Here is a 26,721-nt window from a genome sequence, read left to right as displayed (position 1 = left end):
CAGTCCGCTGGCTGCGGTTCTCGCCCCTTCCCGGCGGCCTCCGGGCGGGGCCAGGGCTTCGAATCCAAACAGCGCCGGGACGGGGTGTGGCCCGCACGCCGCAGCTGGCGCGGGGCGGGGCGACGCGGGGCGGCCCGAGGCGGCCCTCCAGGCTCCGGCGAGACCCGGCGCCGGCGCAGACAGCGACCCCACCGCCAGTCCGAGAGCGAGCGTTTCCCACGCCCAGCGCGCGAGCCCTCACCCCTCACCCCGGCGCGCCGGGACCCAATGCGCGCTCGCGGCTCGCCGCCAGGGGGCGGGGCTTGGCGAGGAGCGACCGGTCAGGGCGCCAATCGCGGGGCTGCTCCGCCTTCGGGCTCGGTTTGAAATTCCGCGGTGACCTAACGGCTCCCGGAGCTGCGGCTTGAAGCAAGACAGCCGGTGTTTGTGGGAGGTTGCTGCGCCCAGCCCCGCGTGGAGGAGGTCTGGGGCCTCGACGGCCGGCTGCTTGGAGCGTCCGCCATGAGGAGAAGGTGCGGGCCGCGGGAGAGTCGAGGGGACGCGGGAGGGAGCGACCCCCGTCCCGGGTGCGGGGCCCCCGAGGCGGCCCGGGGCGCGGGTGGTACGTCAGCCCGCGCCGAGTGAGGCCCGGGCGCGGCCGGCAGGTTTGGGGAGCGCTGAGCTGGCGCCCGGGCCGAGCGCCCCGGTGCGGCGGAGGCAAGGCCTGCCGCGCACCGGCCCCGGCGGCCGCGGGCTCCCGAGGCTCCCGAGGCTCCCGAGGCCCGGACGCGCCGCGGTGTCCGCGAGCCCCGCCCGCCTCTCAGGTGCTGCCTCTTGGCACCTGCGGCCTGTTCTACGTCCTGCGTCTTTTGTGGTCCGGCTTCTCGCTTCCGTTTAAATAAGGCGGTCAGCGGTTCCGTTTATCCGTGTCTTCCGCGGGGTCGGGCTGCAGTGCTAACGTTCTGCCTGACTCGGACAGATAGCCGGGTTTCCCTGCAAGTTCAGGAGCTCCAGTAAGGAATTCCTCTCCGGTGGTTTCCACGACTCCCCCGGCCGTGCTGGGGAAGGGGCGGCCGGCTTGGAGTAGGGGCCGGACTCGCCACGCCGAGTGTCACTTGTCTCTTAGCCCCCTCGTCCCCTCGATTTTCCCTCCGTAGCACTTACTGCCATTTAGTGGAAGGTTTGCTTATTTATCACCTTTTGCTCTCAGAAGGTCAACTCCAAAAGGGCAGCGATGTCAGTTTTGTTCTAAAATAAGGATAATACCAGGGCATAGGGCTCTTGTGTTAAAATGTCTTGTGCTAAAAACGTTATCCCTACTTTCTGAAAGGGGTGGGTGAGGCACTGTGATGATTCATTGTTAGTTTGTAGTTACTGGTCAGGTTGATTGCTCTCTGGCTGTAGAAAGTTCTTCCCTCCATAAGTACTAATTCCCGTCGTTCTTTTTCAAGTGCTTGCCTTCCGGAGAATGGGAATTGAGTACCAATTATGGTACCATTGGAAAAAACAGCCAGGGTTTTAAAAATACAATAAAGCTGTTATTTTTTAAAAATCTGGCACGTAATCTGCAGTGTTTTTTGGTTTGTGACTTAATTGGAAAAAGTTAGCTATGTTTACTAATTTAGCCAAATTGCTTTTACAGAATTAAATGACATGAGATTTGTAGATCTCAGAGCCAGTTAAAACCAAAACAAGTGTCTGTACAGCAAATGGACAGCTAGCCTCCAGCAGATGAATGGGCCACTAACTAAAAGCAGCATGCACGCTGTCGTTATAATGTAAAAGTGAACCATCCCTTGGATTCCATTACTTGAACAAATCTTATTGGGTCTGTTGCAAAATGGGTGTTTGGAATTACAAATCTTCTAGAGACCCTTCTCACTCCAGTACTGTTTTCAAATAATTAAAAAATGTTCCACCCTTCACAACATTCATACTAATTCTTACATCACCCTGACACCTCTTTCTTTCATTCCTAAGATTAGCCTTAACTTTGAAAACCCAGCCACAGTCTCACTCCTCCCCCAGCTCTGCTGCCACGGCCCTGGTCCAGGTCACTGTCGTTATCTCTTGCTGTGTTCTACTGGCCTTTTAACTGGTCTCCCTGCATCTGCCTTGGCCTCCTGAAGCTTATTGTCACCACAGGAGCCAAAATCCTCCAATGATTTCATATTTTAGAGTAAAAGCCTCTCTGCCTTTTACAAAGGCCTCTGGAGTCCTGTTGTACTCTACTCCAGTCATACCAAAGTCCTTGCGCTTTCTTGAACCTACCAGGCTCTATCCTACCTCAGACGTTGGCATTTGCTGTTCCCTCTACCTAGATCTCTCTTCCCCAACATGTCCCATGGCTTGATTCCTTACCTCCTTTAGGTCTTTGCTCAAAGGTCACCTCAGGGAGGACTTTCCACCATTTAATGTAAGATTTGCTTATTGATCGCTTTTCTTTTACTGTTAGAATGTAAACTCCAAAAGGGCAGGGATGTCAATTTTGTTCAGTGCTGAATCCCCAACACTTAGAATGCACCTTGTATGTAATAAACATTCAAGTAGTATTTTTGAATGAATAACTCGATGTTTCAAAAAGTTGTATGATCGTAAGATGCCTCAGTGCATTCGCTGTGCATAATAATTCTCTTGGTGCAATTACATACTGCCTGTAAATAGATTCGGGTCATTTCCCTAAAAGTACAAATTTGAGATTTTTATTCTTCTAACACATCACCAAAAAGCTGAGGATACTTAGAAAAATACTTCCCAAGGACACAAACGGTTGTAAAAAGGTCCAATTTTCCCAGTCTCTTGAAACTAAATCACTGGACTGGAAAAGGTCTCAAATGAATGATTTCTTACCTTTTGTGTAGCATAGAGTTTGATGGGTTTTAGTACATTCACAGAGTTGTGCAATTATCACCACAGTCAGTTTTAGAACATTTTCATCATCCCTTCAAAAAGCCCATACCCATTAGAGGTCAGTCCCTTTTCCCACCTTCCTCCCCCCCCACACCCCAGCCCCACAGAACTACTAAACTACTTCTGTTTCTTATACATTTGCCTATTTTGGATATTTCATATAAATGGAATCCTATGATACATTGTCATTTGTGACTGGCTTCTTTCCCTTGGTGTAATGTTTTCCAGGTTTATTGCCAGATAACATTCCATTGGATAGGTATATCACATTTACCTATTCATTAGTGGATGGCCATTTTGGGTTGTCTCTACTTTTTGGCTATTATAAATATGCTGCTATAAACATTTGTATATGAGTTTTGTGTGGACATGTTTTCATTTCTCTTGGGTAAATACCTAAGGAATGGAATATCTGGGTTATATGGTAACTCTGTGTTCAACTGAGGAACTGTTAGACTGTTTTTCAAGGAGGCTGCACCATTTTCACATTCCCACCAGCAGTGGATGAGGGCTTTCGATTTCTCCACATCCTTGTCAACACTTACTACTGTTTTGTTTTCTTTTTTAACTGTCTTTTTTATTATAGCCATCTTGGTGCCTGTGAAGTGGTATCTCTCTGTGGTTTTGGTTTGCATTTCACTAGTGGCTGTTGTTGCATTTCACTAGTGATGTTCAATGTGTTTTCACATGCTTATTGGCCATTATATATCTTCTTTGGAGAAATGTCTATTCAGATTCTTTTCCCATGTGCTAGATTTTTATGCTTCAGAAAAGTGATCACTTTACCCTCTGAATGTGTTACAGAGCTAGGCAGCACTGCTTTTAAATCTGTCAATATGTGAGAGCTTATAAACTGAAGGTAGCTGGAAGTTAGAGGCATAATGAGCCTTTGGCAGGAACTCAAGGCCACTCATTTTACATTTATTGAACAATTGCTGTGCACTAGGGTCTGGTAAAATGAAGATGGATAAGATCTGGTAGTCCTTGCCCTTGAGTCTATGGTCTACAGGGTGGATGGGGGGGTGGGGGGGCGGGCGGAGAAGTGACTGTGAGGAATCCACAGCTGTCCAAAGAAGGTAATGGCAGGTGGAAGGTAATGTACAGAAGCATGGCCGTATCAACAACTGAGAGCTACACATGGCTGAGTGAGGGGCGTGTCCAGGAAATGCTCAGAAGGTCAGTTGGCTGGAGTCTTAAGGAGTGAGCTGGTGAGAGAGATTAAGAGACAAACCTGAAGAGGGGTTTTAGAAATCCTTTCCTTTGAAAGTGGTTGAACTGTTTCCTGAGGGCAATGGGAAATAGTTCAGTCGAGGCCTGATTGGATTTTGTTTTCAGGAGAACCTAGCTGCCCTAGCTGTGCCTGTTGGCTAGGGTGGGGTGGGCCAGACTGGAAGAGACTGTAGAGCACTCCCTAAAGTAGTGCCCCTCAGGGCACGCCCCAGGCTGCTCTGGTCTGGCTCTACGCTGGGCTTTTGCATTCAGATTGAATATTGACCACAGCCGAGATCTTGTAGTTTTTGTTTTTTTTTTTTTAAAGATTTTATTTATTTATTTGACAGAGAGAGACACAGCGAGAGAGGGAACACAAGCAGGGGGAGTGGGAGTGGGAGAGGGAGAAGCAGGCTTCCCGCGGAGCAGAGAGCCCGATGCAGGGCTCGATCCCAGGACTCTGGGATCATGACCTGAGCCGAAGGCAGACGCTTAACGACTGAGCCACCCAGGCGCCCCTTGTTGTTTTTTTTTTTAAGATTTTATTTATTTATTTGAGAGAGTGAGGTTGAGCATAAAGGGAGAGTGAGAGAGTGAGAAGCCGACTCCCTGCTGAGCAGAGAGCCCGATGTGGGACTCATCCCAGGCCACTGAGGTCATGACCTGAGCCGAAGGCAGACGCTTAACCGACTGAGCCACCCAGGTGCCCACTGTAGGTTATTTTTAATAAAATGCAAAGATTAGGATTTTGATTTATGCATTCTTTTGTTTTAAAATTGGAGTTCCAGGGGAGGCTCTGTAGTTAAATTTTAGTTAATTGAGATTAGAATAATTAACGTTAGTTGATTGAGATTAAATGCCTTAATTACTTGTTAACGTTTCTAAAATGAACGAGTATAATAAATTCTTTGAAACACTATTCGCTATCTGGGTATTGATACTGGCCATCTGGTATAGGCAACTGGTGTTTGTGAGTGCCAAAGCTTTTCTTCATCTAGGAGAGGTGACCTTTTTTTTTTTTCTTTTGGATAAGCAACCTTTATCTTATTTATTTTTTAAGATTTTATTTATTTATTTGACAGAGAGAAACACAGTGAGAGAGGGAACACAAGCAGGGGGAGTGGGAGAGGGAGAGGCAGGCTTCCCGCCAAGCAGGGAGCCCGATGTGGGGCTCGATTCCAGGACTCTGGGATCATGACCTGAGCCAAAGGCAGACGCTTAACGACTGAGCCACCCAGGCGCCCCAGATAGGCAACCTTTAAATTGGGATTTCTTGGCTAGAGAAATGTCTTAGATGTGAAAATATTCTTGGAGATCTAGGCTGGTGACTCATAGAACCACTGAATACTCGGAGGCACAAAGGGGGCCAATGAGAGCCTTGAGCCCCCCGCTTGTGGATAGCACATGAAGAGCTTAAGTGACTTGTTCTAGGCCTCACTGCTGACTGGTGGCAAAGCACATCCACCTCCCCTGGTGCCAGAGCAGTGTCTTTGTTAGCCATTTGTATCTAAGAAAGGAGAGAAAATTTCTCTATTTTTTGAATGTTATGTGAAGCAGACTAATGGTTATGATTTTTAAAGTTAAACTTTTTTTTTTAAGATAAAATACAAGGTGCCCAGTTAAATTTGTATCAGATAAACAATTTTTTAAAATAAACTTTTTGTAACTGAAGACTAACATACTGAAATGTGCATAAATCCAAGTCCCAACTCAATTTTCACAAAGTCAGCACACACCTATGTAACCAGTGCCCCTTGTACCCCTGCCAGTCACCACCTCCCAGGACAATGGTGACCACCGTTCTGACTGCTGAAAGCATACCTTGGTTTTGCCTGTGTTTGAATTTTATATAAATGCAATCACGTAATGATATATGCTTGCTTGTCTCGCTTGTTTCACTTAAACTGTTTTTCCTTTTCTTCCCCAACACTTTTTTTGTTTTTTTCCACATTAGTTTTGTTTTACCCCCCTCCTTTTTTTTTAAGATTTTATTTATTTATTTGAGAGAGAGAGTGCATGCATGAGTGGGGGGGAGGGGCAGAAGGAGAGAGAATCTCAAGCGGACTCCATGCTGAGCCAGGAGACTGAGGCAGGGCTTGATCTCACAACCCTGAGATCATGACCCTAGCTGAAATCAAGCGTCTGAGCCACCTAAGGGGCCTCTTACCTCCTTTTTTTTTTTTTCTTTTTAGATTTGAGGTATAATTTACATACAGTAAAATTAACTCATTTTACATGTATAATTTGAATTTTGGTCACTGCATACAGTTAGGTAATCACCATCAAGATCTAGGACCATTCCATCACCGTAAAAAAAAGTTTCCTTGTGCCTTTCTGTAGTTGATCTCCTGCTCTGATCCCAGGCTTTCTTTCACTGTAGTTTTTTTTCCTAGAATTTCATAAAATGAAATCCTATAGTATGTAGTCTTTTTGCATTGCTGTATTATTCCATGGTAGGAATGTACTGTTTATTCTGTTGGTGGACATCTGGGTTGTTTCTACTCTTATGCTATTATGAGTAGTGCTGCCCTGACCCTCCTGTGCGTGTCTTTACCATGTGCATGTTCGGTTCTGTTGCACCCACCCGCATGTAAAAGTGGAACTGCGAGGTTTGGCTTCAGTAGATGCTGCCAGCAGGTTTCAAAGTGGTTGTACCAGTTTCCACTCCAGACAGGTAGTATATGAAGGTCCTGGTTTTTCTGTATCCTCACCAACACTTGATGTTTGTCGTTTGTAATTTTAGCCATTCTGTAAGTCAGTAGTTGTAACTTAAGAACAACAAAATTGTAATGACTTGCCGGCTGTTTTATAGGAGCTTCTCACCAAGCAAGGTCTTGTGTTAGGTGGGAGTTTATTTTGTGTGGCTTGTCTTTCCTTTTTAAGTAATCTCTACACCCAGCGTGGGGCTCGAACTCACAATCCTGAGATCAAGAGTCCTATGTTTTGCTTGACTAAGCCAGCCAGGCGCCCCTGTCTGTTTTTCTTTTATAATTCTGTATTGTACTGCCATGGGTAGAATTGTTGATGAAAGTCCTGATTCTGAGTATTATTGAGAGGATTGACTTTCCGGGGCACCTGGGTGGCTCAGTTGGTTGAGCATCCGACTCTTGATCTCAGCTCAGGTGTTGATCTTGGGGTCATGGGTTCAAGCCCCTCGTTGGGTTCCACGCTGGGTGTGGAGCCTACTTCAAAAAAAGAAGAAGAAGAAGATTGAATTTCCACAGTGTAAGATGATACCGAATTTTGCTTTGCCAGTGTTGTGGTGTTTTTGAAAATAGCAGTTAAAGCTGAATGTTTTCAATTTGTTTTAGCCTGAGGCCACTGAGAAAGGAGTCTATTTTCTGTAAATGCTGCTTTTAGTCTGGGGGCAGCGGCTCATGTTCCTGGCTTCTCTTTTGCTTTTCAGTGAGGTGCTGGCAGAGGAGTCGATAGTATGTCTCCAGAAAGCTCTGAATCACCTTCGAGAAATCTGGGAATTAATTGGGATTCCAGAGGACCAGCGGTTACAAAGAACTGAGGTTGTAAAGAAGCATATCAAGGTGAGTGCGTCGTACTGGTCTGTTTGCAGTGGGACAGCAGTACGGATACTGGTGTCCCATTGGAGATGGTCGGGGAAGTGACACTGGAGTGTCACAGGCTCTTCCTGGTTTTGTTTCTATTTAAGTCCTTTCTTAAGAATTTGTAATTATGAAGGCTTTGGTGGTGTTGGTTTGGGGTTTTTCTCCCATTGGCCCCAAACTTTTATGGGACTGTTTTCTCCCTTGTAGGACCTCCTGGATATGATGATTGCTGAAGAGGAAAGCCTGAAAGAAAGGCTCATCAAAAGCATTTCCATCTGTCAAAAAGAGCTGAATACCCTGTGCAGCGAATTACACGTCGAGCCATTGCAGGTACGTGGTCGGGCCTTGGGGGCTCCTGCTTGGTCTGAGATTTAGGAAGGAACTCTGACTTGGGCCTGCAGATGGAAGATTTCCTTGTAGAATCTTGGCCATAAAAAGCGGGCAGAATTTGCCACCTAGTTGATTAGTTCCAGCAACTTTCACTTAGGTAAAGAGTTGCCCTGTTGAGAGGTGGAACAGCTAATAAGTGTTACAATCCTTTGATCAAAACCAGCTTCCTCTTGCCATCATTTTGCGGGGCATATAACTTTTTTTTTTTTTAACTCTAAGGAAAAGCTAGGTATAGACAGTACTGTGCTATTCTTTCTCCGAAAGAAAATGAAAGGCACTACCTAGGAAGCAAAAGTGACTGGTGATACAAGGGAAAGTTACCAAAAGACCTGCCTTTGTGGGTTTTTTCATACCCAGTAGTTGTATACCACTGAACCAGCCAGAATGGCTACTTGAGGAGAAATGTCTCAAGAGCTGGAGTGTCTGGAGAGCATAGTCAAATTCAGAGCATGCAGGATTGTCTGTGTACCAGGCTGAGAGGTTGCCGTTGGTGGTCCAGCACAAGGCAGGGCTTGAATGAAGACACCAGCAAGGATGAAATGAATAACAGATAGGATAGAGGGTCCAAAATATGTCCCTGGGGAGGACCAGTAAAAATAGTGTTGGGATCATAAAAATGAAAACCAACGTGGAGCTTGGGAAGGTAATTCAATAGCTGTGAATGTAGGGCTAGCACAGGATGGCTATAAGATTCTTGGGTCCCTCTCTCTGTTACAGCAAGAACTACCTGGGTATCTAGATGGAGTCAGCCTAGGAGGGAGTTTCTTCCTTTTCCTTTTCCTTTTCCTTTTCCTTTCCTTTCCTTCCTTCCTTTCAAAAGATTTTCTTTATTTATTTGAGAGAGAAAGCACAAGTGGGGGAGGGGGGACAGAGGGAGAGGGAGAAGAAGCAGACTCCCCGCTGAGCAGGGAGCCTGATTTAGGACTCGATCCCAGGGCCCTGGGATCATGATCTGAGCCGAAGGCAGACGCTTAACCAACTGAGCCATACCTGGCAGCCAAGAGCAATCAGATCATAACATTAGTGGAATTTCCTGGAATCTACAGAAATGGCATATATATCATTGATTTTATTTTATTTTATTTTTTTAAAATTTTATTATGTTATGTTAGTCACCATACAATACATCATTAGTTTTTGATGTGGTGATCCACGATCCATTGTTTTCGTATAACACCCGGTGCTCCATGCAGTACGTGCCCTCCTTAATACCCATCACCGGGCTAACCAATCCCCCCTCCCCTCTAAAACCCTGTTTGTTTCTCAGGTCCATAGTCTCTCATGGTTCATCTCTCCCTCCAATTCCCCCCACCCATTTTTCCCTTCCTTCTTCTAATGTCCTCCATGCTATTCCTTATGTTCCACAAATAAGTGAAACCATATGATAATTGACTTTCTCTGCTTGACTTATTTCACTTAGCATAATCTCCTCCAGTCCCATCCATGTTGATGTAAAAGTTGGGTAGTCATCCTTTCTGATGGCTGAGTAATATTCCATTGTATATATGGATCACATCTTCTTTATCCATTCATCTGTTGAAGGGCATCTCAGCTCTTTCCACAGTTTGGCTATTGCGGACATTGCTGCTATGAACATTGGGGGTGCTTATGGCCCTTCTTTTTATATCACTGATTTTAGACAAATAGTTTCTTTAGTCTTTTTCTTTTAACTTTCAATGTGAAATTAGGTGAGAAGTTAGATATACAGTGATAGATCTCCCTTAAATTATGTGACAGTCTTTTATTAGTTCATGAATGTTGAATAAAATTGTGTAAATTTTTAAGTCCTATAACTGCCACTTTTTTTCCTCTTGTTAATCAGTTGGAGTAGAGCAAGGACTATTGATTTTTATTGGTTAGGTGATATTCTTAGGATTATTAGGATGAGCATCATGTTTTGAACTAAATATACTATGCTATAGCTAACTCAAAGCAAGCTTTCCAACCACTTTTCACCTCTTGCAAAAGTGTCCTGGTACCTTTCCTTATTCGAGACCTTTCTTAGGGAACTCTGTTTGTGCCATGTTTTTTTGGCCATGAGTTGACTTATCTGTAAGTTTACCTTAAAAGTCTGTCATCCAAGGGGCGCCTGCATGGCTCAGTCAGTTAAGCGTCTGCCTTTGGCTCAGGTGATGATCCCAGAGTCCTGGGATTGAGTCCCATGTCAGGCTGCCTGTTCAGCGGGGAGTCTGCTTCTCCCTCTGCCCTTCACCTGGGCTCGCTCTCTCGCTCGCTCTCTCAAATAAATAAAATCTTAAAAACAAAAAAAAAAGACCTGTCATCCTAGCCCTCTTCCATTGTCCTTCTCTTCATTTGAAGAGATCCACTTGGAACCTTCTCACAATAGTACATTGTCTTCTGCAGGAAGAAGGAGAGACGACCATCTTGCAGCTAGAAAAGGATTTGCGCACTCAGGTAGAACTGATGCGAAAACAGAAAAAGGAACGAAAACAGGAACTGAAACTACTTCAAGAACAAGATCAAGAGCTGTGTGAAATTCTTTGCATGCCCCACTATGACATCGACAGCACCTCAGTTCCCAGCTTAGAAGAGCTGAGCCAATTTAGACAGCACGTGGCCACGTTGAGGGAAACAAAGGTAAGCGCTTGCAGTCATACTTCCTAAAAGTCAGTTTTGACTTTCCTGTACGTAGGTACTTGTAATCATTTTATTTTATAGGCATCTAGACGTGAGGAGTTTGTCAACATAAAGAGACAGATCATCCTGTGTATGGAGGAATTAGATCACACCCCAGACACAAGCTTTGAAAGAGATGTGGTGTGTGAAGATGAAGACGCCTTTTGTTTATCTCTGGAGAATATTGCAACACTACAAAAGTTGCTTCGGCAGGTAATGACTACTCACATTATGGCCTGGGATCTCCATAGTGTCCAGAGATTTGAAAAAACTGACAGTTTTGTCCTTCTGTCTTAAATAAGCCAGTGTAAGTTAAAAGAATGAGGGAGGATAAAGATAGTAAATATTATATAACCTCGGGGGGTTTTTTGTCTTCTTTTTAACAAAAAATGTATTTGTGGCTCTAAGAATGAAATTGAAATCTTGGATGAAATACTATTAGTCATGTGAATTAACTTAGTATTTAATTTTTTTTTAATAATCTGAATCCTAATTCTTGGGGCTTGAGATCATACCATAATGGCAGCCATACAGTTTGTGTTCAGAAGTCATGAAAACACACTTCTTCACAATCTAGTAAAAGTGCTTCTGTCTGTGGGTCCAGACATTTCTTTGCGGGAAGCCACAGGGCTGGCCTTCTTTGTGCTGCTGTCTTTGCCATAACCATTGGCTCTCCTTGCTACAGCTGGAAATGCGAAAATCACAAAATGAAGCCGTGTGTGAGGGTCTGCGGGCTCAGATCCGAGAGCTCTGGGACAGGCTGCAGATACCTGCAGGAGAGAGAGAAGCTGTGGCCGCGGTCATGACTGGGTCAAAGGCCAAGGTCAGGAAAGCGGTAAGAAATCCAACGGGCACTGGGTCAGCAGTCTCTACGAGTGTCAAGTGTATTGTCTTCAACAGTGTCTGCCTCGAGCGAGCCTGTTTTTTGTTTTGTTTTAAAGATTTATTTATTTGAGAGAGAGCGTGTGCGCAGAGTGTGCAAGAACACGAGTGGGGTGGGTGGTGGAGGGAGAGAAGCAGACTCCCCACTGAGCAAGGAGCCTGATGCAGGGCTCTATCCCAGGACCCAGGGATCCTGACCTAAGCCAAAGGCAAACACTTAACCAACTGAGCCACCCAGGCATCCCACAAACCTGTTTTTAAGGCAAGCATTAGACAAGGGTGGCTGTAGCCTGCTCATCTTCTGTCCTTTGTGGACATTTCTTAGGTTTCTGGCTCCCATGATATCAGTGTTATAAAAAGTGTTGACTGGGGCACCTGGGTGGTTCAGTGGGTTGGGTGTCCAGCTGTTGAGTTTGGCTCAGGTCATGATCTCAGGGTCGTGGGATCAAGCCCCACACCCAGCTTGGAGCCTGCTTGGGATTCTCTCCCTCTCTGCCATTCTGTGCGCGGGCATGCACACTCTCTCTCTTAAGAAAAAAAAGTGTTGATTTACCTCTGTGGCTTTGTGTTATAATTTTATTTAAACGCCGGGGGCGGGGGGGGGGGGGCTTTTGAACTTTTGTATTCCTATGTGAGAGTAAACGTATGGCAAGCACCTTTACCAAGTCTCTTTGTTACAGCTGCAATTGGAAGTGGATCGGTTGGAAGAACTGAAGATGCAAAACATGAAGAAAGTGATTGAGGCAATTCGAGTGGAGCTGGCTCAGTATTGGGACCAGTGTTTCTACAGCCAGGAGCAGAGACAGGCTTTTGCCCCCTACTATGCTGGTTCGTACACAAGCGGAGGTCTTCCTGAGGGCAGACATTCACCAGCACGTATTTCCTCTACCAAACAGATACAGCTGCCTTTTCAAGCCATGTAGCATAAATTGCCATTCCTGCATAATTCACATTTGCAAATGCCACTAGGAAATAAAGGGCCTCTTGATTCCTGAAGTAGTAAATTACTGTAGCCTGTAGTTGTGAGGCTCGAGTCTGTCGGGTGCTTACTCCGTGCCACGTGCAGTGTTAGAGCCGTAACGCTATTATCTCACTTAATCCTCAGCTCAAGAGATGAGGACACGAAGGCACATAAATGTTCAGCAAATGCACTAAGAGGCACACAGCAGGGCAACAGCAGAGCCCATGTGTGAGCCCCTGGAATCCATCCCCAAGAGCGCAACAGAATTCGAGTCTGACCTGAACAGAGTATAAAGATGAGATTGTACTAAGTTTTTATTTTTATTTATTTTTATTTTTATTTTTTTAGAGATTTTATTTATTTGACAGAGAGACACAGCGAGAGAGGGAACACAAGCAGGGGGAGTGGGAGAGGGAGAAGCAGGCTTCCCGCGGAGCAGGGAGCCTGATGTGGGGCTCGATCCCAGGACTCTGGGATCATGACCTGAGCCGAAGGCAGACACTTAACGACTGAGCCACCCAGGCGTCCCTGAGATTGTACTAAGTTTTTAGACATTTTCTGTGAGCAGGATGGAAAGGAAGACTGTGAAGGAAACCTAAATAAGGCAAGAAGTGACACAGAACTTTTGAAAATCTTCATCATTGTAACCTACACCCTAGCTCCTTACTCCCTACTCTCCCCAGACTGATCATGTGACAGAGCTGGCTTTATCATCCACAATATATACTTAATCATGTGTCATTTTTACTATAAGGAAGAAAAACTGATTTCCATCTTGGGAGGATGAGGATGAGGGATTAGTAAATTGGGATACTAAACACTAGAGGAATTTTTTAAAACTTCTGGGCCTGTATCTTGCAGAGGACTACACGGAAAATCTGCTCCAGCTCCATGATGCTGAGATTGTGCGGTTAAGAAACTACTATGAGGTTCACAAAGAACTCTTTGAAGGTGTCCAGAAGTGGGAAGAAAGCTGGAGACTTTTCTTGGAGTTTGAGGTACCGCCCTAGCTTCTGTTTCCCTAAAGTAAAATCAAGGCTTAAGGCCTGCCCTGCACAGAGTCAGAATCCACTCTCCTTTCTCTTTACCAGGTTTCTAACACCCTGTCTTCATCACTAAGTTTCTGAGTTACTGCTAACCCATCTGTGTTTGCAAAGCTCATAGGTGGGAGCATAGAACTAAATTAATGCCTTCAATAAGGTAGAATTCTTGCATAAAGAAGTCCAGAGGTACAGCATACAGGGCAGGTCCAGCTGTTCGACAGTCAGTGGTGTCCCAGGCTTCTCCAGCCCAGGGCTCCCCCACCACTAAGGGGTGGACATTATCCTCAGGTTCAGGGTAGCTGTAGAGCTCCCACTGTTGCGCTTCATGCACTGCCCCTCCAGCCCCTCTGAGGGCTCTTCCCAGCCCCTCTGCTTGCACACCACACCAGCTGCTGGTGAGGCTGGGGGAGCTTTTGCCACAGATAAATTCAGGTTCTCCGGACAAAGGAAGGAGAGGGCAGATGGGGGGGCAGTTATTATTTGCTACCATTCCAACTTCTGTCTTCTTAGAAAGTTGCCTGGGTATTAGGGCACATTTGTATAGTCTGAATTCCTCTTCTTCTGACAGACTTGGCACTCACAGCTTTCCTCAGAGCTTTTCTGAGCTCAGGGCTGGGACTTGGTTGAGCCAGACGAGACATGCAGGGCACACGGAGACTCCTCAGAGCTTGAAAGGGACCGTTAGAGAATCTGAGTTCAACTCCTTCAAGGTTATAGGAGGGAAACGAGGACTCAGATGGAGAGACCTGTGTGAGATCTCACAGCTGTTTAAGAACAGATGTCCTACTGTTACTCCTTAACTTGTGGTTGAAAGCAAGAAGGAAGGGTAGTAAATGTCAGTAAAGAGCCAGATAAGTAAGTCTGTGGACATGCCAGTATTTAAGGAAAAATAAAAGCATTACCATCCCCTGTAGTTAGTGTTTATGGGCAGTTAGCAATCAAGTGGTCTGGAAGGGGGAACAATTTCTTTACAAGCTTTGCCTCCAAATTGTCAAGATTGTTTCTAAAGTTTTCTGATGATCTGCTCCAATTTTTGAGTGTATAAATCTAACTTATATGCACAAATTACAGGCTTAAATTACTGTTCTGGTGTACCGTATACATGATACAGTAACAAAAAACAGAAAAGAGGAGGAAGCCTAACACTTTACATGTTTATTTGCCTATTTTGTGAGTGTTAATTTCATAAACACCGGATTATAAACCACCTAACTGGGCACATTTAAGCTGCATTGTCAATATGCTAGAAGTGAGTGGGCAAGTAGGGGTGCCACCACCAAGCCCTCCCGAGTGTAGACCTCTCCCTTGTCCCTCCACATATGTTCCCTATAGATGACAAGTCATCTTTGACATCTGAACCAAGGAAGGGAGCCAGTGACATTGTGCATTACATATTAAAGCCTATCTTATTTTTTTAAAGATTTTATTTATTTATTTGAGAGAGGGAGAGAGCCAGGGGGAGAGGCAGAGGGAGAAGCAGACTCCCTGCTGAGCCAGGAGTCTCAAGTGGAGCTCAATCCCAGGACGCTGTGATCATGACCTGAGCTGAAGGCAGATGCTTAACCCACTGAGCCATCCAGGCGCCCCCTCTGTTGCTTTTAGATTAAAAAGGAAACCGTAGTTTTTTTACACACCAGTGGATGATCTTGCATGTTCCTGTGGTGCTCACAGCCCACTCTCCTGTCTTAGAACACCATCATTTCTCGCTGCTGACAGTGGGTGGGAATGCGAAAATCTCTGAGTCTCCTTAGTATGTATCAGTTTATGAGAGCAAGGAATCTTAGCAATAGTTACTAGTCTGATCATCTCAGGGCCTACTCTAATTAAAAGGTATTTTTTGCAGAGAAAAGCTTCAGATCCAAGTCGATTTACAAACCGTGGAGGAAATCTTCTAAAAGAAGAAAAGCAACGAGCCAAGCTTCAAAAAACACTCCCCAAGGTAACATCGCTACTAAGAGTTGTTGGCGCTTTGCTACAAAATACTTTACTTTTTTGTATAGTCTTTGCTTTGAATTGTCTTGCCCCAGAACTGTCTTCTTTTCCAAAGCTTAGGCAAGGATGGTAAGTATATACTGAGCCTTCCTGGTGTAAGCACCTGAGTATCAAGGTTTCTTAGCTTTCTAGGGCTGCCATAGCAAAGTGCCACAGACTTCCGGGGGCTTCAACAACAGAGATTTATTTTTTCACAATTCTAGAGGCTAGAAGTCTGAGATCAGAATATCAGTAGGGCTGGTTTCTTCTGAGACCTCTCTCTTTGACTTGTGGATGACTTGCCTTCTCCCTGTATCTTCACATGGCCTTCCTTCTGTATCTATATCCAAATTTTCTTTTAACAAAGCCACCGGTCACATTGGATTAGGACTCACCTCAATGACCTCATTTTTTTTTTCCCCCAAATGACTTCAACTTCATTACCTGTATGTCCAAATAAAGCCACATTCTGAGGTACTGGGAGAGTTAGCACTTAAACATAAATTTGGGGAGGATACAATTCAGCCTATAGCATAAGGCAAGCTTTTGAGAAAGTGCGAGAGTGCAGGGTGGTGGGGTGGAGGGAGGGAGAAGCAGACTCCCCGTGGAGCAGGGAGTCCGACACAGGGCCCACTCACAGGACTGGGAGATCATGACCCAAGCCGAAGGCAGACACCCGACTGACTGAGCCACCCAGGCGCCCCTACTGTTGTCCATTTTAATAGTAGTAGTAATTGTTATCATTTATTAAGTGCCAGATACTGTTGCAAAGTGCTTTCCATTTATTAATTCATTTAGTTGTCACAACATCCTTATGAGGTTGGTATCATTTCCATTTTTATAGATGAGGAAATGCCCTGAGAACTTCAGTAACTTGCCCACCTTTTCATAGCCAGTGAGAGGTAGATTCCAGATCAGAACCCAGATAGTGGTGCTCGTAACCCACACTGCCTATTTCATGTTGTTCATCTTCCCCAGTGCTGCCTCCAGCTTTAGGCACCAAAACCCTAGTTAGACTCTGGGTTCCTGCCTTTTCCCACCTTCATGTGTGTTATGAATAAACCATTACTAGGCTTTACTTTCCGGTCACTCTGACCTGTACCCACATGGGTCCAGCAACTTGATGTTCAGCTCATGGTTCTCTGGGGTGGGGTCCTCCTTTGGGAGAATCATTTCATTCGAGCTTCATACCAAAGATTTGAAGTAATTAGCATGTCCTTGTCTATGATCCCAGTTGGAAGAGGAATTGAAGGCACGGATTGAAATGTGGGAACAGGAGCATTCGAAGGCATTTGTGGTGAATGGGCAGAAGTTCATGGAGTACGTGATGGAGCAATGGGAGATGCATCGACTGGAGAAGGAGCGAGCCAAGCAAGAAAGAGTGAGCGAGCATAGTGGGGGACAAAGGGACAGGGGGAATGTGAGCAGCCCAGGGTCTCTGTGAGGGATGAGGGGTGGCTGAAGAGGTAGCCCTGGGTACAGGGACTGGGCACTCGATTTCTGGCCCTGCTTCTGTCCCATCTCAGGCCTATTCCCTTCCTGAGATTTATCACTGTTGCTTCTGACTTCCACACAGCAACTCAAGAACAAGAAGCAGACAGAGACAGAGATGCTCTATGGCAGTGCTCCCCGAACCCCCAACAAGCGGCGAGGACTGGCACCCAACACACCGGGCAAAGTGCGCAAGGTGAACATGAGGCTTTGTGAACCACTCTTTTTTTTTAAAGATTTTATTTATTTTGGGGCGCCTGGGTGGCTCAGTCGTTAAGCGTCTGCCTTCGGCTCAGGTCATGATCCCAGGGTCCTGGGATCGAGCCCCGCATCGGGCTCCCTGCTCCGTGGGAAGCCTGTTTCTCCCTCTCCCTCTCCCCCTGCTTGTGATCCTGCTCTCACTGTGTCTCTCTCTGTCAAATAAATAAATAAAATCTTTAAAAAAAAAAAATAAATAAAGATTTTATTTATTTATTAGAGAGAGAGAGAGTGAGTTAGCAAGAGCAGGAACACAAGCAGAGGGGAGTGGGAGAGGGAGAATCAGGCTTCCCACTGAGCAGGGAGCCCGATGCGGGGCTCGATCCCAGGACCCTGGGATCATGACCCGAGCCGAAGGCAGACGCTTAACGACTGAGCCACCCAGGCGCCCCTGTGAACCACTCTTTACGAGGGGCTGTTGAGGCTAGGGCTCTTGGCCACCTCTTGCCTCCTGCCCTACAGATGGGAAAGGGTTTTGGGGGCCTTCTGGTTTGGGTTCCTCTAAAAGTATGAATGGAAGACTATACTTATCCCCAGCAGCAACTCGATAATGACCGTCATGGAGCGGTCAGCTCGGATGTGTGCCTGTTGTTGAGGTCTCGGGTTAAACTCCGGGGAGACCATACTGCCAACAGTCTGTAATGATGAAGACCTTCAAAGGTTCATCCTGGAATTCCAACAAGTGACCGTGGTATTCTGTGAAAGACTTTCATGTTTAGTAAATGGAATATTCAGTACTCCTCAATCTCTGGAGCAGGAAATTGGGGAGAATTTTAACCTTTTCTTTGATAAATGAAGTAGAGCATTATTTCCCTTCTCTTTCCTCAGCTCATATTTTCTAACACATAGATAGTTAAAGAATTACGTGCAGGGGCGCCCGGCTGGCTCAGTCAGTAGAATATGCGACTCTTGATCCAGGGACCAGGAGTTTAAGCCCCATGCTGGGGGTAGAGGTTACTTAAAGAAAAAAAAAAATCACCTGCGATAAACTCCAAGAGGACCACTGAGAATATTTTTCCTGATTTTAAAAAAGCTTTTAAATAATATATTTTTAAAAACAAAACAGAGATTACATATAATTTGGATTTCTGCCTTTTCCCTACTTGGTATTGGTTGTGATTTTTTTTCATAGCATCAAACATTCTTCAAATACACGCTCGTTATTATTAGCTGTACATTCTATCCTGACATGCTGTCATTTATTAAACTAGTTCCCTATTGTTATTATATAGTTTTTAAAGATTTTAAAGATTTATTATCTTAAAAGAGTGTGCGTACCCATGCTCAAGGAGGGGGAGAGGGGCAGCGGGAGAGGGAGAGAATCTCAAGCAGGCTCCATTCCCAGCACAGAGCCCAGCCCAGGGCTCGATCCCATAACCCTGAGATCACAACTTGAGCCGTAATCAAGTCAGACACTCAACCGACTGAGCCACCCAGGTGCCCCTACCTAGAGTTTATTTTTTTTAAGTTTAGTTTTATTGAGTAAAATTGGCACGTGAAGTGTATGCTTTCATAAGTTTTGACAGATGTATACACCGCGAAACCATCACCACAGTCCAGCCTGTGAACACATCCATGGCACGCGAAGTTTCCTCCTGCAGGTTGTGTTCCCTTTGCTCCCCCACAGCAGCCACGGACCTGCTGTCACCACTGACTAGCTGCATTTTCTAACATTTTATATACGTGCGATTATACAGTATGTATTCCTTTATGGTCTGGCTTCTTTCATGTAGCATCTTTGTGAGATTCATCCATGTGGTTGCGTATGTAATAGGTCACTCCTTTTTAATGGGGACCAGTAGTCCATTGCATGACTCGACCACAATTTGCTTACGTGCCTGTGGATGGACATTTGGCTTGTTTGCGGTGTTTGGGCTATTACACAAAAAGCAGCTATATTTGTACATTGGTCTTTGTATGGATATCTGCTTTCATTTCTCTTGTGTAAATACCTAATTTGATAGATTTAGAAACAAAATGGCTGTACCATTTTATAGTTCAATCCAGATAGAAATCGGCTTTGAACACTTATCACAGGTTTCCTCAAAGCTCTTAACCATGGAAACCCATCTTTCTTAGACGGTTTCCTATATTCCTTTCTCTCTAGTGTAGGGATGGGCTGCTGAGCATGTTAAATATGTTCTGTCCTTCTGGTCTCCTTAGCTGAACACTACCACCATGTCCAATGCTACGGCCAACAGCAGCATTCGGCCGGTCTTCGGGGGGACAGTCTACCGTTCGCCTGTGACTCGACTTCCACCTTCTGGCAGCAAGGTTAGTATGTTCTGCGTACAAGGACGTCACCAACACAGCTCCAGCCTATTTAGGGGCCCCACCTGCTTGTTCCAGTTTCTAAGATCCCTGGATTCAATTTTCATTGAGATGCTGAGAGTAAGCTAGCTTATCTGTCAAAAAAAAAAAAAAAAAAAAGTGGTCATTCTGAACCCCAGTAGTATCATGGGAATCACTGGGATGTAGTTCTGTGGGCTCAGTTCAAAGCCGGGTCTTCAGCTGCTGCTGAGTGAGGTCCGACGACCCTGGTCCACGAGACAGTCGGGGTACCCTCACGTAAGGAGAGGTAGGGAATATGGGCTAAATGTGTCTTCCAAGTATTTTACAGACTGGGCTCAAGAGAGGTACTCTGCAAACCATTAAGAATTCATATATTTTTTAAAACCACAAGTAGAGACATGAATAATATAAAGACATTATTAGCCTTTGGCCACTTGCTCGTGCAGACGTGCCTGCGTGTGTGGGTGTGTGTGGTCATTATGAGCATGATGCACGGATTTCTCTCTTTTCTTTGCAGCCAGTCATCACTTCCACTTGTTCGGGGAAAAAAACACCCCGTGCTGGGAGGCATGGAGCCAACAAGGAGAACCTGGAGCTCAATGGCAGCATCCTGAGCGGTGGGTACCCCGCCTCGGCCCCCCTCCAGCGCAACTTCAGCATTAATTCTGTTGCCAGCACCTATTCTGAGTTTGCGGTAATTCACCTTTTCTAATATCTACCAGTCTCTGGGGAGCACACAGTTGGGGCAGAGCGGGTTTCTTCCCCAGGGCACCCGGACGATTAGGACAGTTCTTTGGAGGCTGAGAATCCCTTTCCTGCCTTGACCGTGGCATGGGGTCGGGTGGTTTAAGGGGATATATAAGAAGGAAGTTGGCAGTAGCAACTCGACATTGAACCTGGATCCTTCTGCTTAAGAAATACCATTCCCTGGCTGCAGGAGGTGACTTCTGATCACTGCCCTGGTGCTCTCTTGGTGGAGTTCTTGGTAATTGTCTTAATTCTTTGTTCTTAGAAGGATCCGTCCCTCTCTGACAGCTCCACTGTTGGGCTTCAGGTCTGTATGGCAATCCCTGCATGTCCCATGTCCGTTTTCCAAACTCCTCTGTCACATCTGCTGGCTTAATTCCCATCTGGGCACAGAGCTACACTAACCAATCTCAGCTGTACTATCCTAGAACCTTTTTTTACAAAGGAAGCAGGAATTCCTAACGCAGAAATCAAAAATACTTTCTGATTTAAGTCCCAACAGCCTAACCTGCTGATTAACACCTGTTCAGACTTGAATTGGATTCTCAGCCCTACCTAAAGTCAGGCAAAGTTTTTTTTATGATGTATTTCACACCAGAAGACCGTCACCCTCCCCAATTGTGACATCAGAGGCCTCCAGTGTGCTGGAAAGAATAGAGGCCCCATCACGTGGGGAGGGGAGCCCCAGCTGTGTGCTATCATGAGGTTCTTGGCCTGTGTGCTGATTATTTCCTGGAGTATATGCCTTACTAACCGCCTGGGGCTGAACTGCCAACTTTCTGTCTCCTGTGAGCTCCCCACTGCTTGCATCCTTGCCTCTGAGCTGCTCAGGCGTACACGCGGCTCTGGAAAAGTGGTTTTTCCCCAGACACTCTTCAGTTCCTAGTAACCTACTCCATCTTGACTAACACTTAACTGCAGTGCCCTTTACTTAACAATGTGTGCTCTCTCCTCCGTGTCTTCCTGTTGAGGGGGGGGGCTGCTCCTCCCGCATGCTGCCGACTACCTTGCTGCAGTGACGGAGAATGGGGCAGGTGCCCGAGGCTGGAGCTCGGAAACTAGCTTCATACTATGGCACTTTTTTCAAATTACACGATTGGTAGGGCTTTATTTACAGAAGTGTGTCACTCTGGCTAGCTGACTGCTGGACAGAGGGTCCTGCTTTCTCTTGCTTGCTTAGCCAAGCCCCGTGTCATCCCCTTGGGGCTTAAATGTACCTGCTTATCTTTATGGCAAGGCCGAGGGAGGGAGGGTCTATCTGGTTTGGGTTGCTATGGCTGGTAGACCCCACCAGGCAGTACCAAAGCCAGCGGACTAACCTCGACTAACCTCTCTCTTACTCAGTGGTCATTCGTGCTTTATCTTCTTCTATTCCATGTGCTCCAGCATGAGATCAAATCACCAGCAGGTTACAAGGCCCTCAGCCCCAGGGATTGGTAGATAGATGGTCTGGCCCCCTGCTTTATAAAGGGCTCAAAAGACCAAAGGTTGTTGCCTGCCCACCTTGATAACTCCAGAGAGTACTTTGTGAAGTGTAAGGGATTTCTCTTCTGTGAGGTTTTAACAGAACGTACTGGCTAAGGAAAGGGGTCCAGGGTCACCATGTGCACGTGCTTCATCTGTGACTAATAGAATGGTGCTCAGAGTCTCTCATCTGATGTTCCTAACACGACCCGTGCTGGAGAGGGACCTGGGGCTCGGAGAAACACACGCCCGTGCACACGAGGGCGGGGCGCGTGGGAGTGGGTCCGTAGTGCCACTGACCATGTTTATTTTTCAACAGCGAGAACTTTCAAAGGCTTCCAAATCTGACGCTACTTCTCGAATCCTCAATTCGACCAACATCCAGTCCTGAGAAGCCCTGATCAGTCAGCTGCTGTGGCTTCCTGTGCTTAGACTAGATCTGATTAGACAGGGGTGATTTTTCTTGAGTTTAGGTGTGCTTGAAAATCTGGTTCCACTGCCATGGGCCTAACGACAGACGTGAATGAGAGTTACAGATGAAGATCCATCAGAGGTTTAGTGGGTCTTCAAAAACTTGATTTTGTTTTGACCCAAGAAATACATTAAAACTTAGTTCATAGTGGTAAGTGCAAATTTTAGCAGATGGAACCTGATTTCTTTGCCCCATAATTCTACTTGCCGAAGCACGAGCAAGGGCTTGTATCTCCCCATTGTGTAGGAAAATGATTGTGCCCACCCTGGGGGCATGGGACAGGAAGTAATGTCGGCCTGAACCCTTAGAATTAGTAATTCACATCTTTTGTGCTTAGGGATGTTCCATTAATGCTATAGCTGTGATAGCTTTGCTCTCACTAAAGATCTGTCTCCACCACACAGGATAGCCTTCCTCCTGATGAGGGTGTCTGTGTGTCAGAAGTTGAGGTGGCCTGACCTACTGCCAAAGAGGTGACAGGGAGGCTGGGAGCTCCTTTGTTCAACTGTGTAGTTTGGTTATATAGTGCAATGCCCTTTGTGGGGTGTGTACGAACACACACGCTCACCTGAACGCTGTTTCTGTAGTCTTCTCTGGGTCGAGGCCCCCAGCCCTGTGCCCACTGGGCCGGAGTTCGTCTGCCCCCTGCAGTTGGCAGCCGCGGTGGGAGGCGGTCGGGACGGGTTGGGCCATTTCTGTCCCGGAGATCTGGAACTTTGCACATGTCAGTACTGGGGAGTTCCTCACCTACCCTGCCGATCACTACTGCTCTCCCCGAAGCACTATTTATTCTCACCCTGCCCGCCCGTGCCAGTTCTACCGTCAGCACGTTCAATGGTTCTCAAAAGCTTACGGCGTGGGTTTGGTCTGTGTCAGCCATGCTGCTTAGACGCATACATGTCCTGTTTTTAAAAATATAAATATATTCTTGAAAATAAATTAATGCGTATACTGACGTTTCAAAAAGATGATACATGGTGGTGGTTTTTCTTTTTTCCCCCAAATCACTTTTTGGTCAGTTTGGTCTGTGGAAAACAGAAAAGACTAAAAACATACAAGAAATTTTTTTTTTTTTTTTTTTTTAAAGATTTTATTTATTTGACAGAGAGAGACACAGTAAAGAGAGGGAACACAAGCAGGGGGAGTGTGGGAGGGAGAAGCAGGCTTCCCAATGAGCAGGGAGCCCGATGCGGGGCTCGATCCCAGGACGCTGGGATCATGACCTGAGCCGAAGGCAGACGCTTAATGACTGAGCCACCCAGGCGCCCCCATACAAGAAATTTTTAGTCAGGAGTGTGATTTTTATATTCTTTTATGCACTTATTTCTAAATTAAAAATATTTTATTTTGAGAAAAAATCCAGCTCCTGATATATAAAGGGGCTGAAGTCATATTAGGAAATTTATGGCTACATTGTCGTCTGCCCTTAACAGGATTAGCTTTTATAGGGTGAGGTTGCCTGGCCCTTTGGTTTTTTAACAGCCTTTGATTAGAAAATACACGTTGGAAGTGTATACTTGGATAAATTTTGATGTATATGTACACCTGTGAGACCATCGCCCCAATCAAGTCCTGTTATCCTAGGTTTTGCAAAAATCTTCTCCCAGTCTGTGGCTTCTCTTTTCCTTCTTTTAACAGTGTTTCTGAACAACAGAGGGTTAACTTTGATAAAGTCCCGTTTCTCTTTAGATTGTGCGTTTGTTCTAAGAAATCATTACCTAATCCAAGAGGTAACGGTTTTCTAGAAGTTTAAAATTTCAGGTTTTGCATTTATGTCTGTGACCCCTCTGGGCTCTGTGTATTTATGTGTGTGGCTCCAAGTCTGACTTCAAGTGCATCTTCCTTGCATACCGATATCAAGTTGTCCAGCAACGTCAGTTGGAAGGCTGGCCTTTCTCCACTGCGCTGCCTTTGTGCCGCTGTCAAAACTCAGCTGTATCCATTTGTCCTAATGCCCATACTCTATGGTCTTGATTACGGAAGATTTAATATTAATTCTTGAAACGAGGTAGTGTTAGCTTTCTAATTTTATTTTTTCATTTCTGTCACTTAAGTAGGCTCCACACCCCATGTGGGACTTGCACTCATGACTGGGATCAAGAGTCACATGCTCTACCTACTGAGCCAGCCAGACGCTTATACCTGTAAAAGTCACTTTGGCTGTTTTTTTTTTTTTTTTTTAAAGATTTTATTTATTTATTTGACAGAGAGAGAGATAGCGAGAGCAGGAACACAAGCAGGGGGAGTGGGAGAGGGAGAAGCGGGCTTCCCGCCGAGCAGGGAGCCCGATGTGGGACTCAATCCCAGGACCCTGGGATCGTGACCTGAGCCGAAGGCAGATGCTTAACGACTGAGCCACCCAGGCGTCCCCACTTTGGCTGTTCTAGGTCCTTTGTATTTTCATATGAATTTCAGAATTAGCTTGTCAGTTTCTACAAAAAATCGAGGATTATTGAATCTATAGAAGAATTTAGGGAGAACTGACATCTCCATTTTAGATGTTCTCTCACCGATATTTTATAGGTCATATATACAGATCTTTCACATCTTTGTCAGATTTATTCCTAAGTATTTCATATTTATTGATGCTACTGTGATATTCTTAAATTACAATTCCTGGTTGTTGCCTGCCTCTAGGAATGCAGTTGATTTCTGTATATTGCTCTTGTATCCTGCTTGCTAAACTCACTTATTAAAAGAAAAATGAGAGGCACCAGGCTAGCTCAGTGGGAGGAGCATGCAACTCATGATCTTGGGGTTGTGAGTTCGAGTCCCATGATGAGTGCAGAGATTACTAAAAATAAACTTTAAAAGAAAAATTATCACATTTGGCACATTCCTTCATGGCTTAGCCATGAGACAACTCTGTCTCAGCCTCTACTTCTTGCTTGTGTGGAGCCTAAAGACTAGCCTGAGTGAAACCTGATGTTTTCTCAGGCTTTTCTGAGCGTCTACACCAGCCCTAGGTGTGGGCTGTGCTTTCTCAGTTCCTCAGTACACGGTGGGAGCTTTAAAAGGCCTTTCCCTACGTATCTCCTTTCCCAACTTCTTTCTTCCCAGGCTTTTTTGTATGTCTGTTGCCTGTCCCAACTATCGTCCCTTCTCCAAGTTGACTGACAGTTTCTGCCAGTTCATTAGCTGCTTTTATAGAAAGAGCCCTGGAGTTCCCTACACCATTTTCAGTGACATCCCAGTTCTCAATGTTTATACACCTAAAACAGCTTCAAAATACACAAAGCAAAAACCAATAGAACTGAAAGGAAAAAACGGACAAATTTACCAGATAAAAAATAGTCAAGGTTCTAGAAGAAACTAATCCCACCAATAACCAGCTGGACCTAATTGCAGAACACCATCCAGCAACAGCAGAAAACATGTTCTTTTGTAAAGTGCATATGGAATAGTCACCAAAATAGACCATATTCTGGGTCATAAGCCTTAACAAATTTTTTAAAGATTTAAAGATTTATTTTAGAGAGCCCATGCACACAGAGGGGCAGAGGGAGAAAATCCTCAAGCAGACTCCCCCCTGAGCGATGGAGATCAACTCGGGGCTCGATCTCACAACCCATGAGGTCACGACCTGAGCCAAAAGTAAGAGTTAGATGGACACTTGACTGACTGAGCCATCCAGGTGCCCCAAATTTTTTATAAATTTAACTGATCAAAATGTTCTCTGACCATAATGGAATTAAACCATAACAACAACAACAACAAACCCTCTCAGAAAATGCCCAAATACAATCTTTAAAAAAAGAAAGTTTCAAATGAAATTCAGATACTTTCAACTGAAAATTAAAATACGAAATATCAAAGTTTGAGATGTAGTTAAATCAATAGAGGAAATTTTACAGTATCAAATGCTTATATTAGAAGAAAAGTCTCAATAATTTAAGCTTCTACATTAAACAACCCAAAGTAACCTCACAAGAAGAAAGGAAGTAAACTTAAGAGCAAGAAGCAACGAAGTTGAAAAGACCAAAGCAATACAGAGGAAATAAAAATCTGGTTCTAAAAAAAAAAAAAAAAAATGGTAAACTTTAAGGGATAAGGAGAAAAAAATACTAGGAATCAAAGTAAGGCTATCACTACAGATTCTACAAACTTGAAAGGGATCATGAATGAATATTATAAACCATGCACAGAAATCTGACAACTCAAGTGGACAAATTCCCTAACATAAATTATCAAACTCACCCCAAAAATAATCCGAATAGTCCTACAGCAATCAAAGAAATTTAATCCATCATTGCAAACCTTCTGAATATGAAAACTCCAGGCCCAGGTAGTATTACCAGTAGATTCTAAATAACACTAATTCTATATAATTTCTTCCAGAAAACAGTAGACAGCACTTTTCACTCATTTTATGAGCATGACCCTGGTATCAAAACCACAGAAACACAAAACAAGAAAACTACAGACTATTATCCCTTGTGAACAGACACAAAAATC

General features: G+C 45.1%; 1 protein-coding gene across 4 annotated transcripts; it reads left to right on the top strand.

Annotated features, from left to right (window-relative positions):
- The first annotated feature begins 172 nt into the window (after window positions 1–172).
- PRC1 (protein regulator of cytokinesis 1) lies at window positions 173–23,185 on the top strand. 4 transcript variants are annotated; one of them, XM_032392108.1, is made up of 15 exons: window positions 173–512; window positions 7,505–7,637; window positions 7,866–7,988; window positions 10,413–10,646; window positions 10,728–10,898; window positions 11,371–11,520; window positions 12,248–12,395; window positions 13,390–13,526; window positions 15,415–15,510; window positions 16,777–16,923; window positions 17,119–17,229; window positions 19,455–19,565; window positions 20,101–20,277; window positions 20,596–20,637; window positions 22,114–23,185. In XM_032392108.1, the coding sequence occupies exons 1-15, from the start codon at window positions 502–504 to the stop codon at window positions 22,183–22,185; spliced, it is 1,863 nt and encodes a 620-aa protein (XP_032247999.1). In that variant the 5' UTR covers window positions 173–501; the 3' UTR covers window positions 22,186–23,185. The 4 variants fall into 4 exon arrangements, with proteins under 4 accessions (XP_032247999.1, XP_032248002.1, XP_032248001.1 ...); XM_032392111.1 differs by having other exon boundaries at window positions 20,101–20,200; window positions 22,114–22,196; XM_032392110.1 differs by lacking the exon at window positions 20,596–20,637 and having other exon boundaries at window positions 20,101–20,200.
- The last annotated feature ends 3,536 nt before the right edge of the window (window positions 23,186–26,721 follow it).

The sequence above is a fragment of the Phoca vitulina genome, unplaced genomic scaffold (genome assembly GCF_004348235.1).
Source record: "Phoca vitulina isolate PV1807 unplaced genomic scaffold, GSC_HSeal_1.0 scaffold65, whole genome shotgun sequence".
NCBI classification, from domain to species: domain Eukaryota; kingdom Metazoa; phylum Chordata; class Mammalia; order Carnivora; family Phocidae; genus Phoca; species Phoca vitulina.
This window is presented reverse-complemented; position numbering and strand designations above follow the sequence as displayed.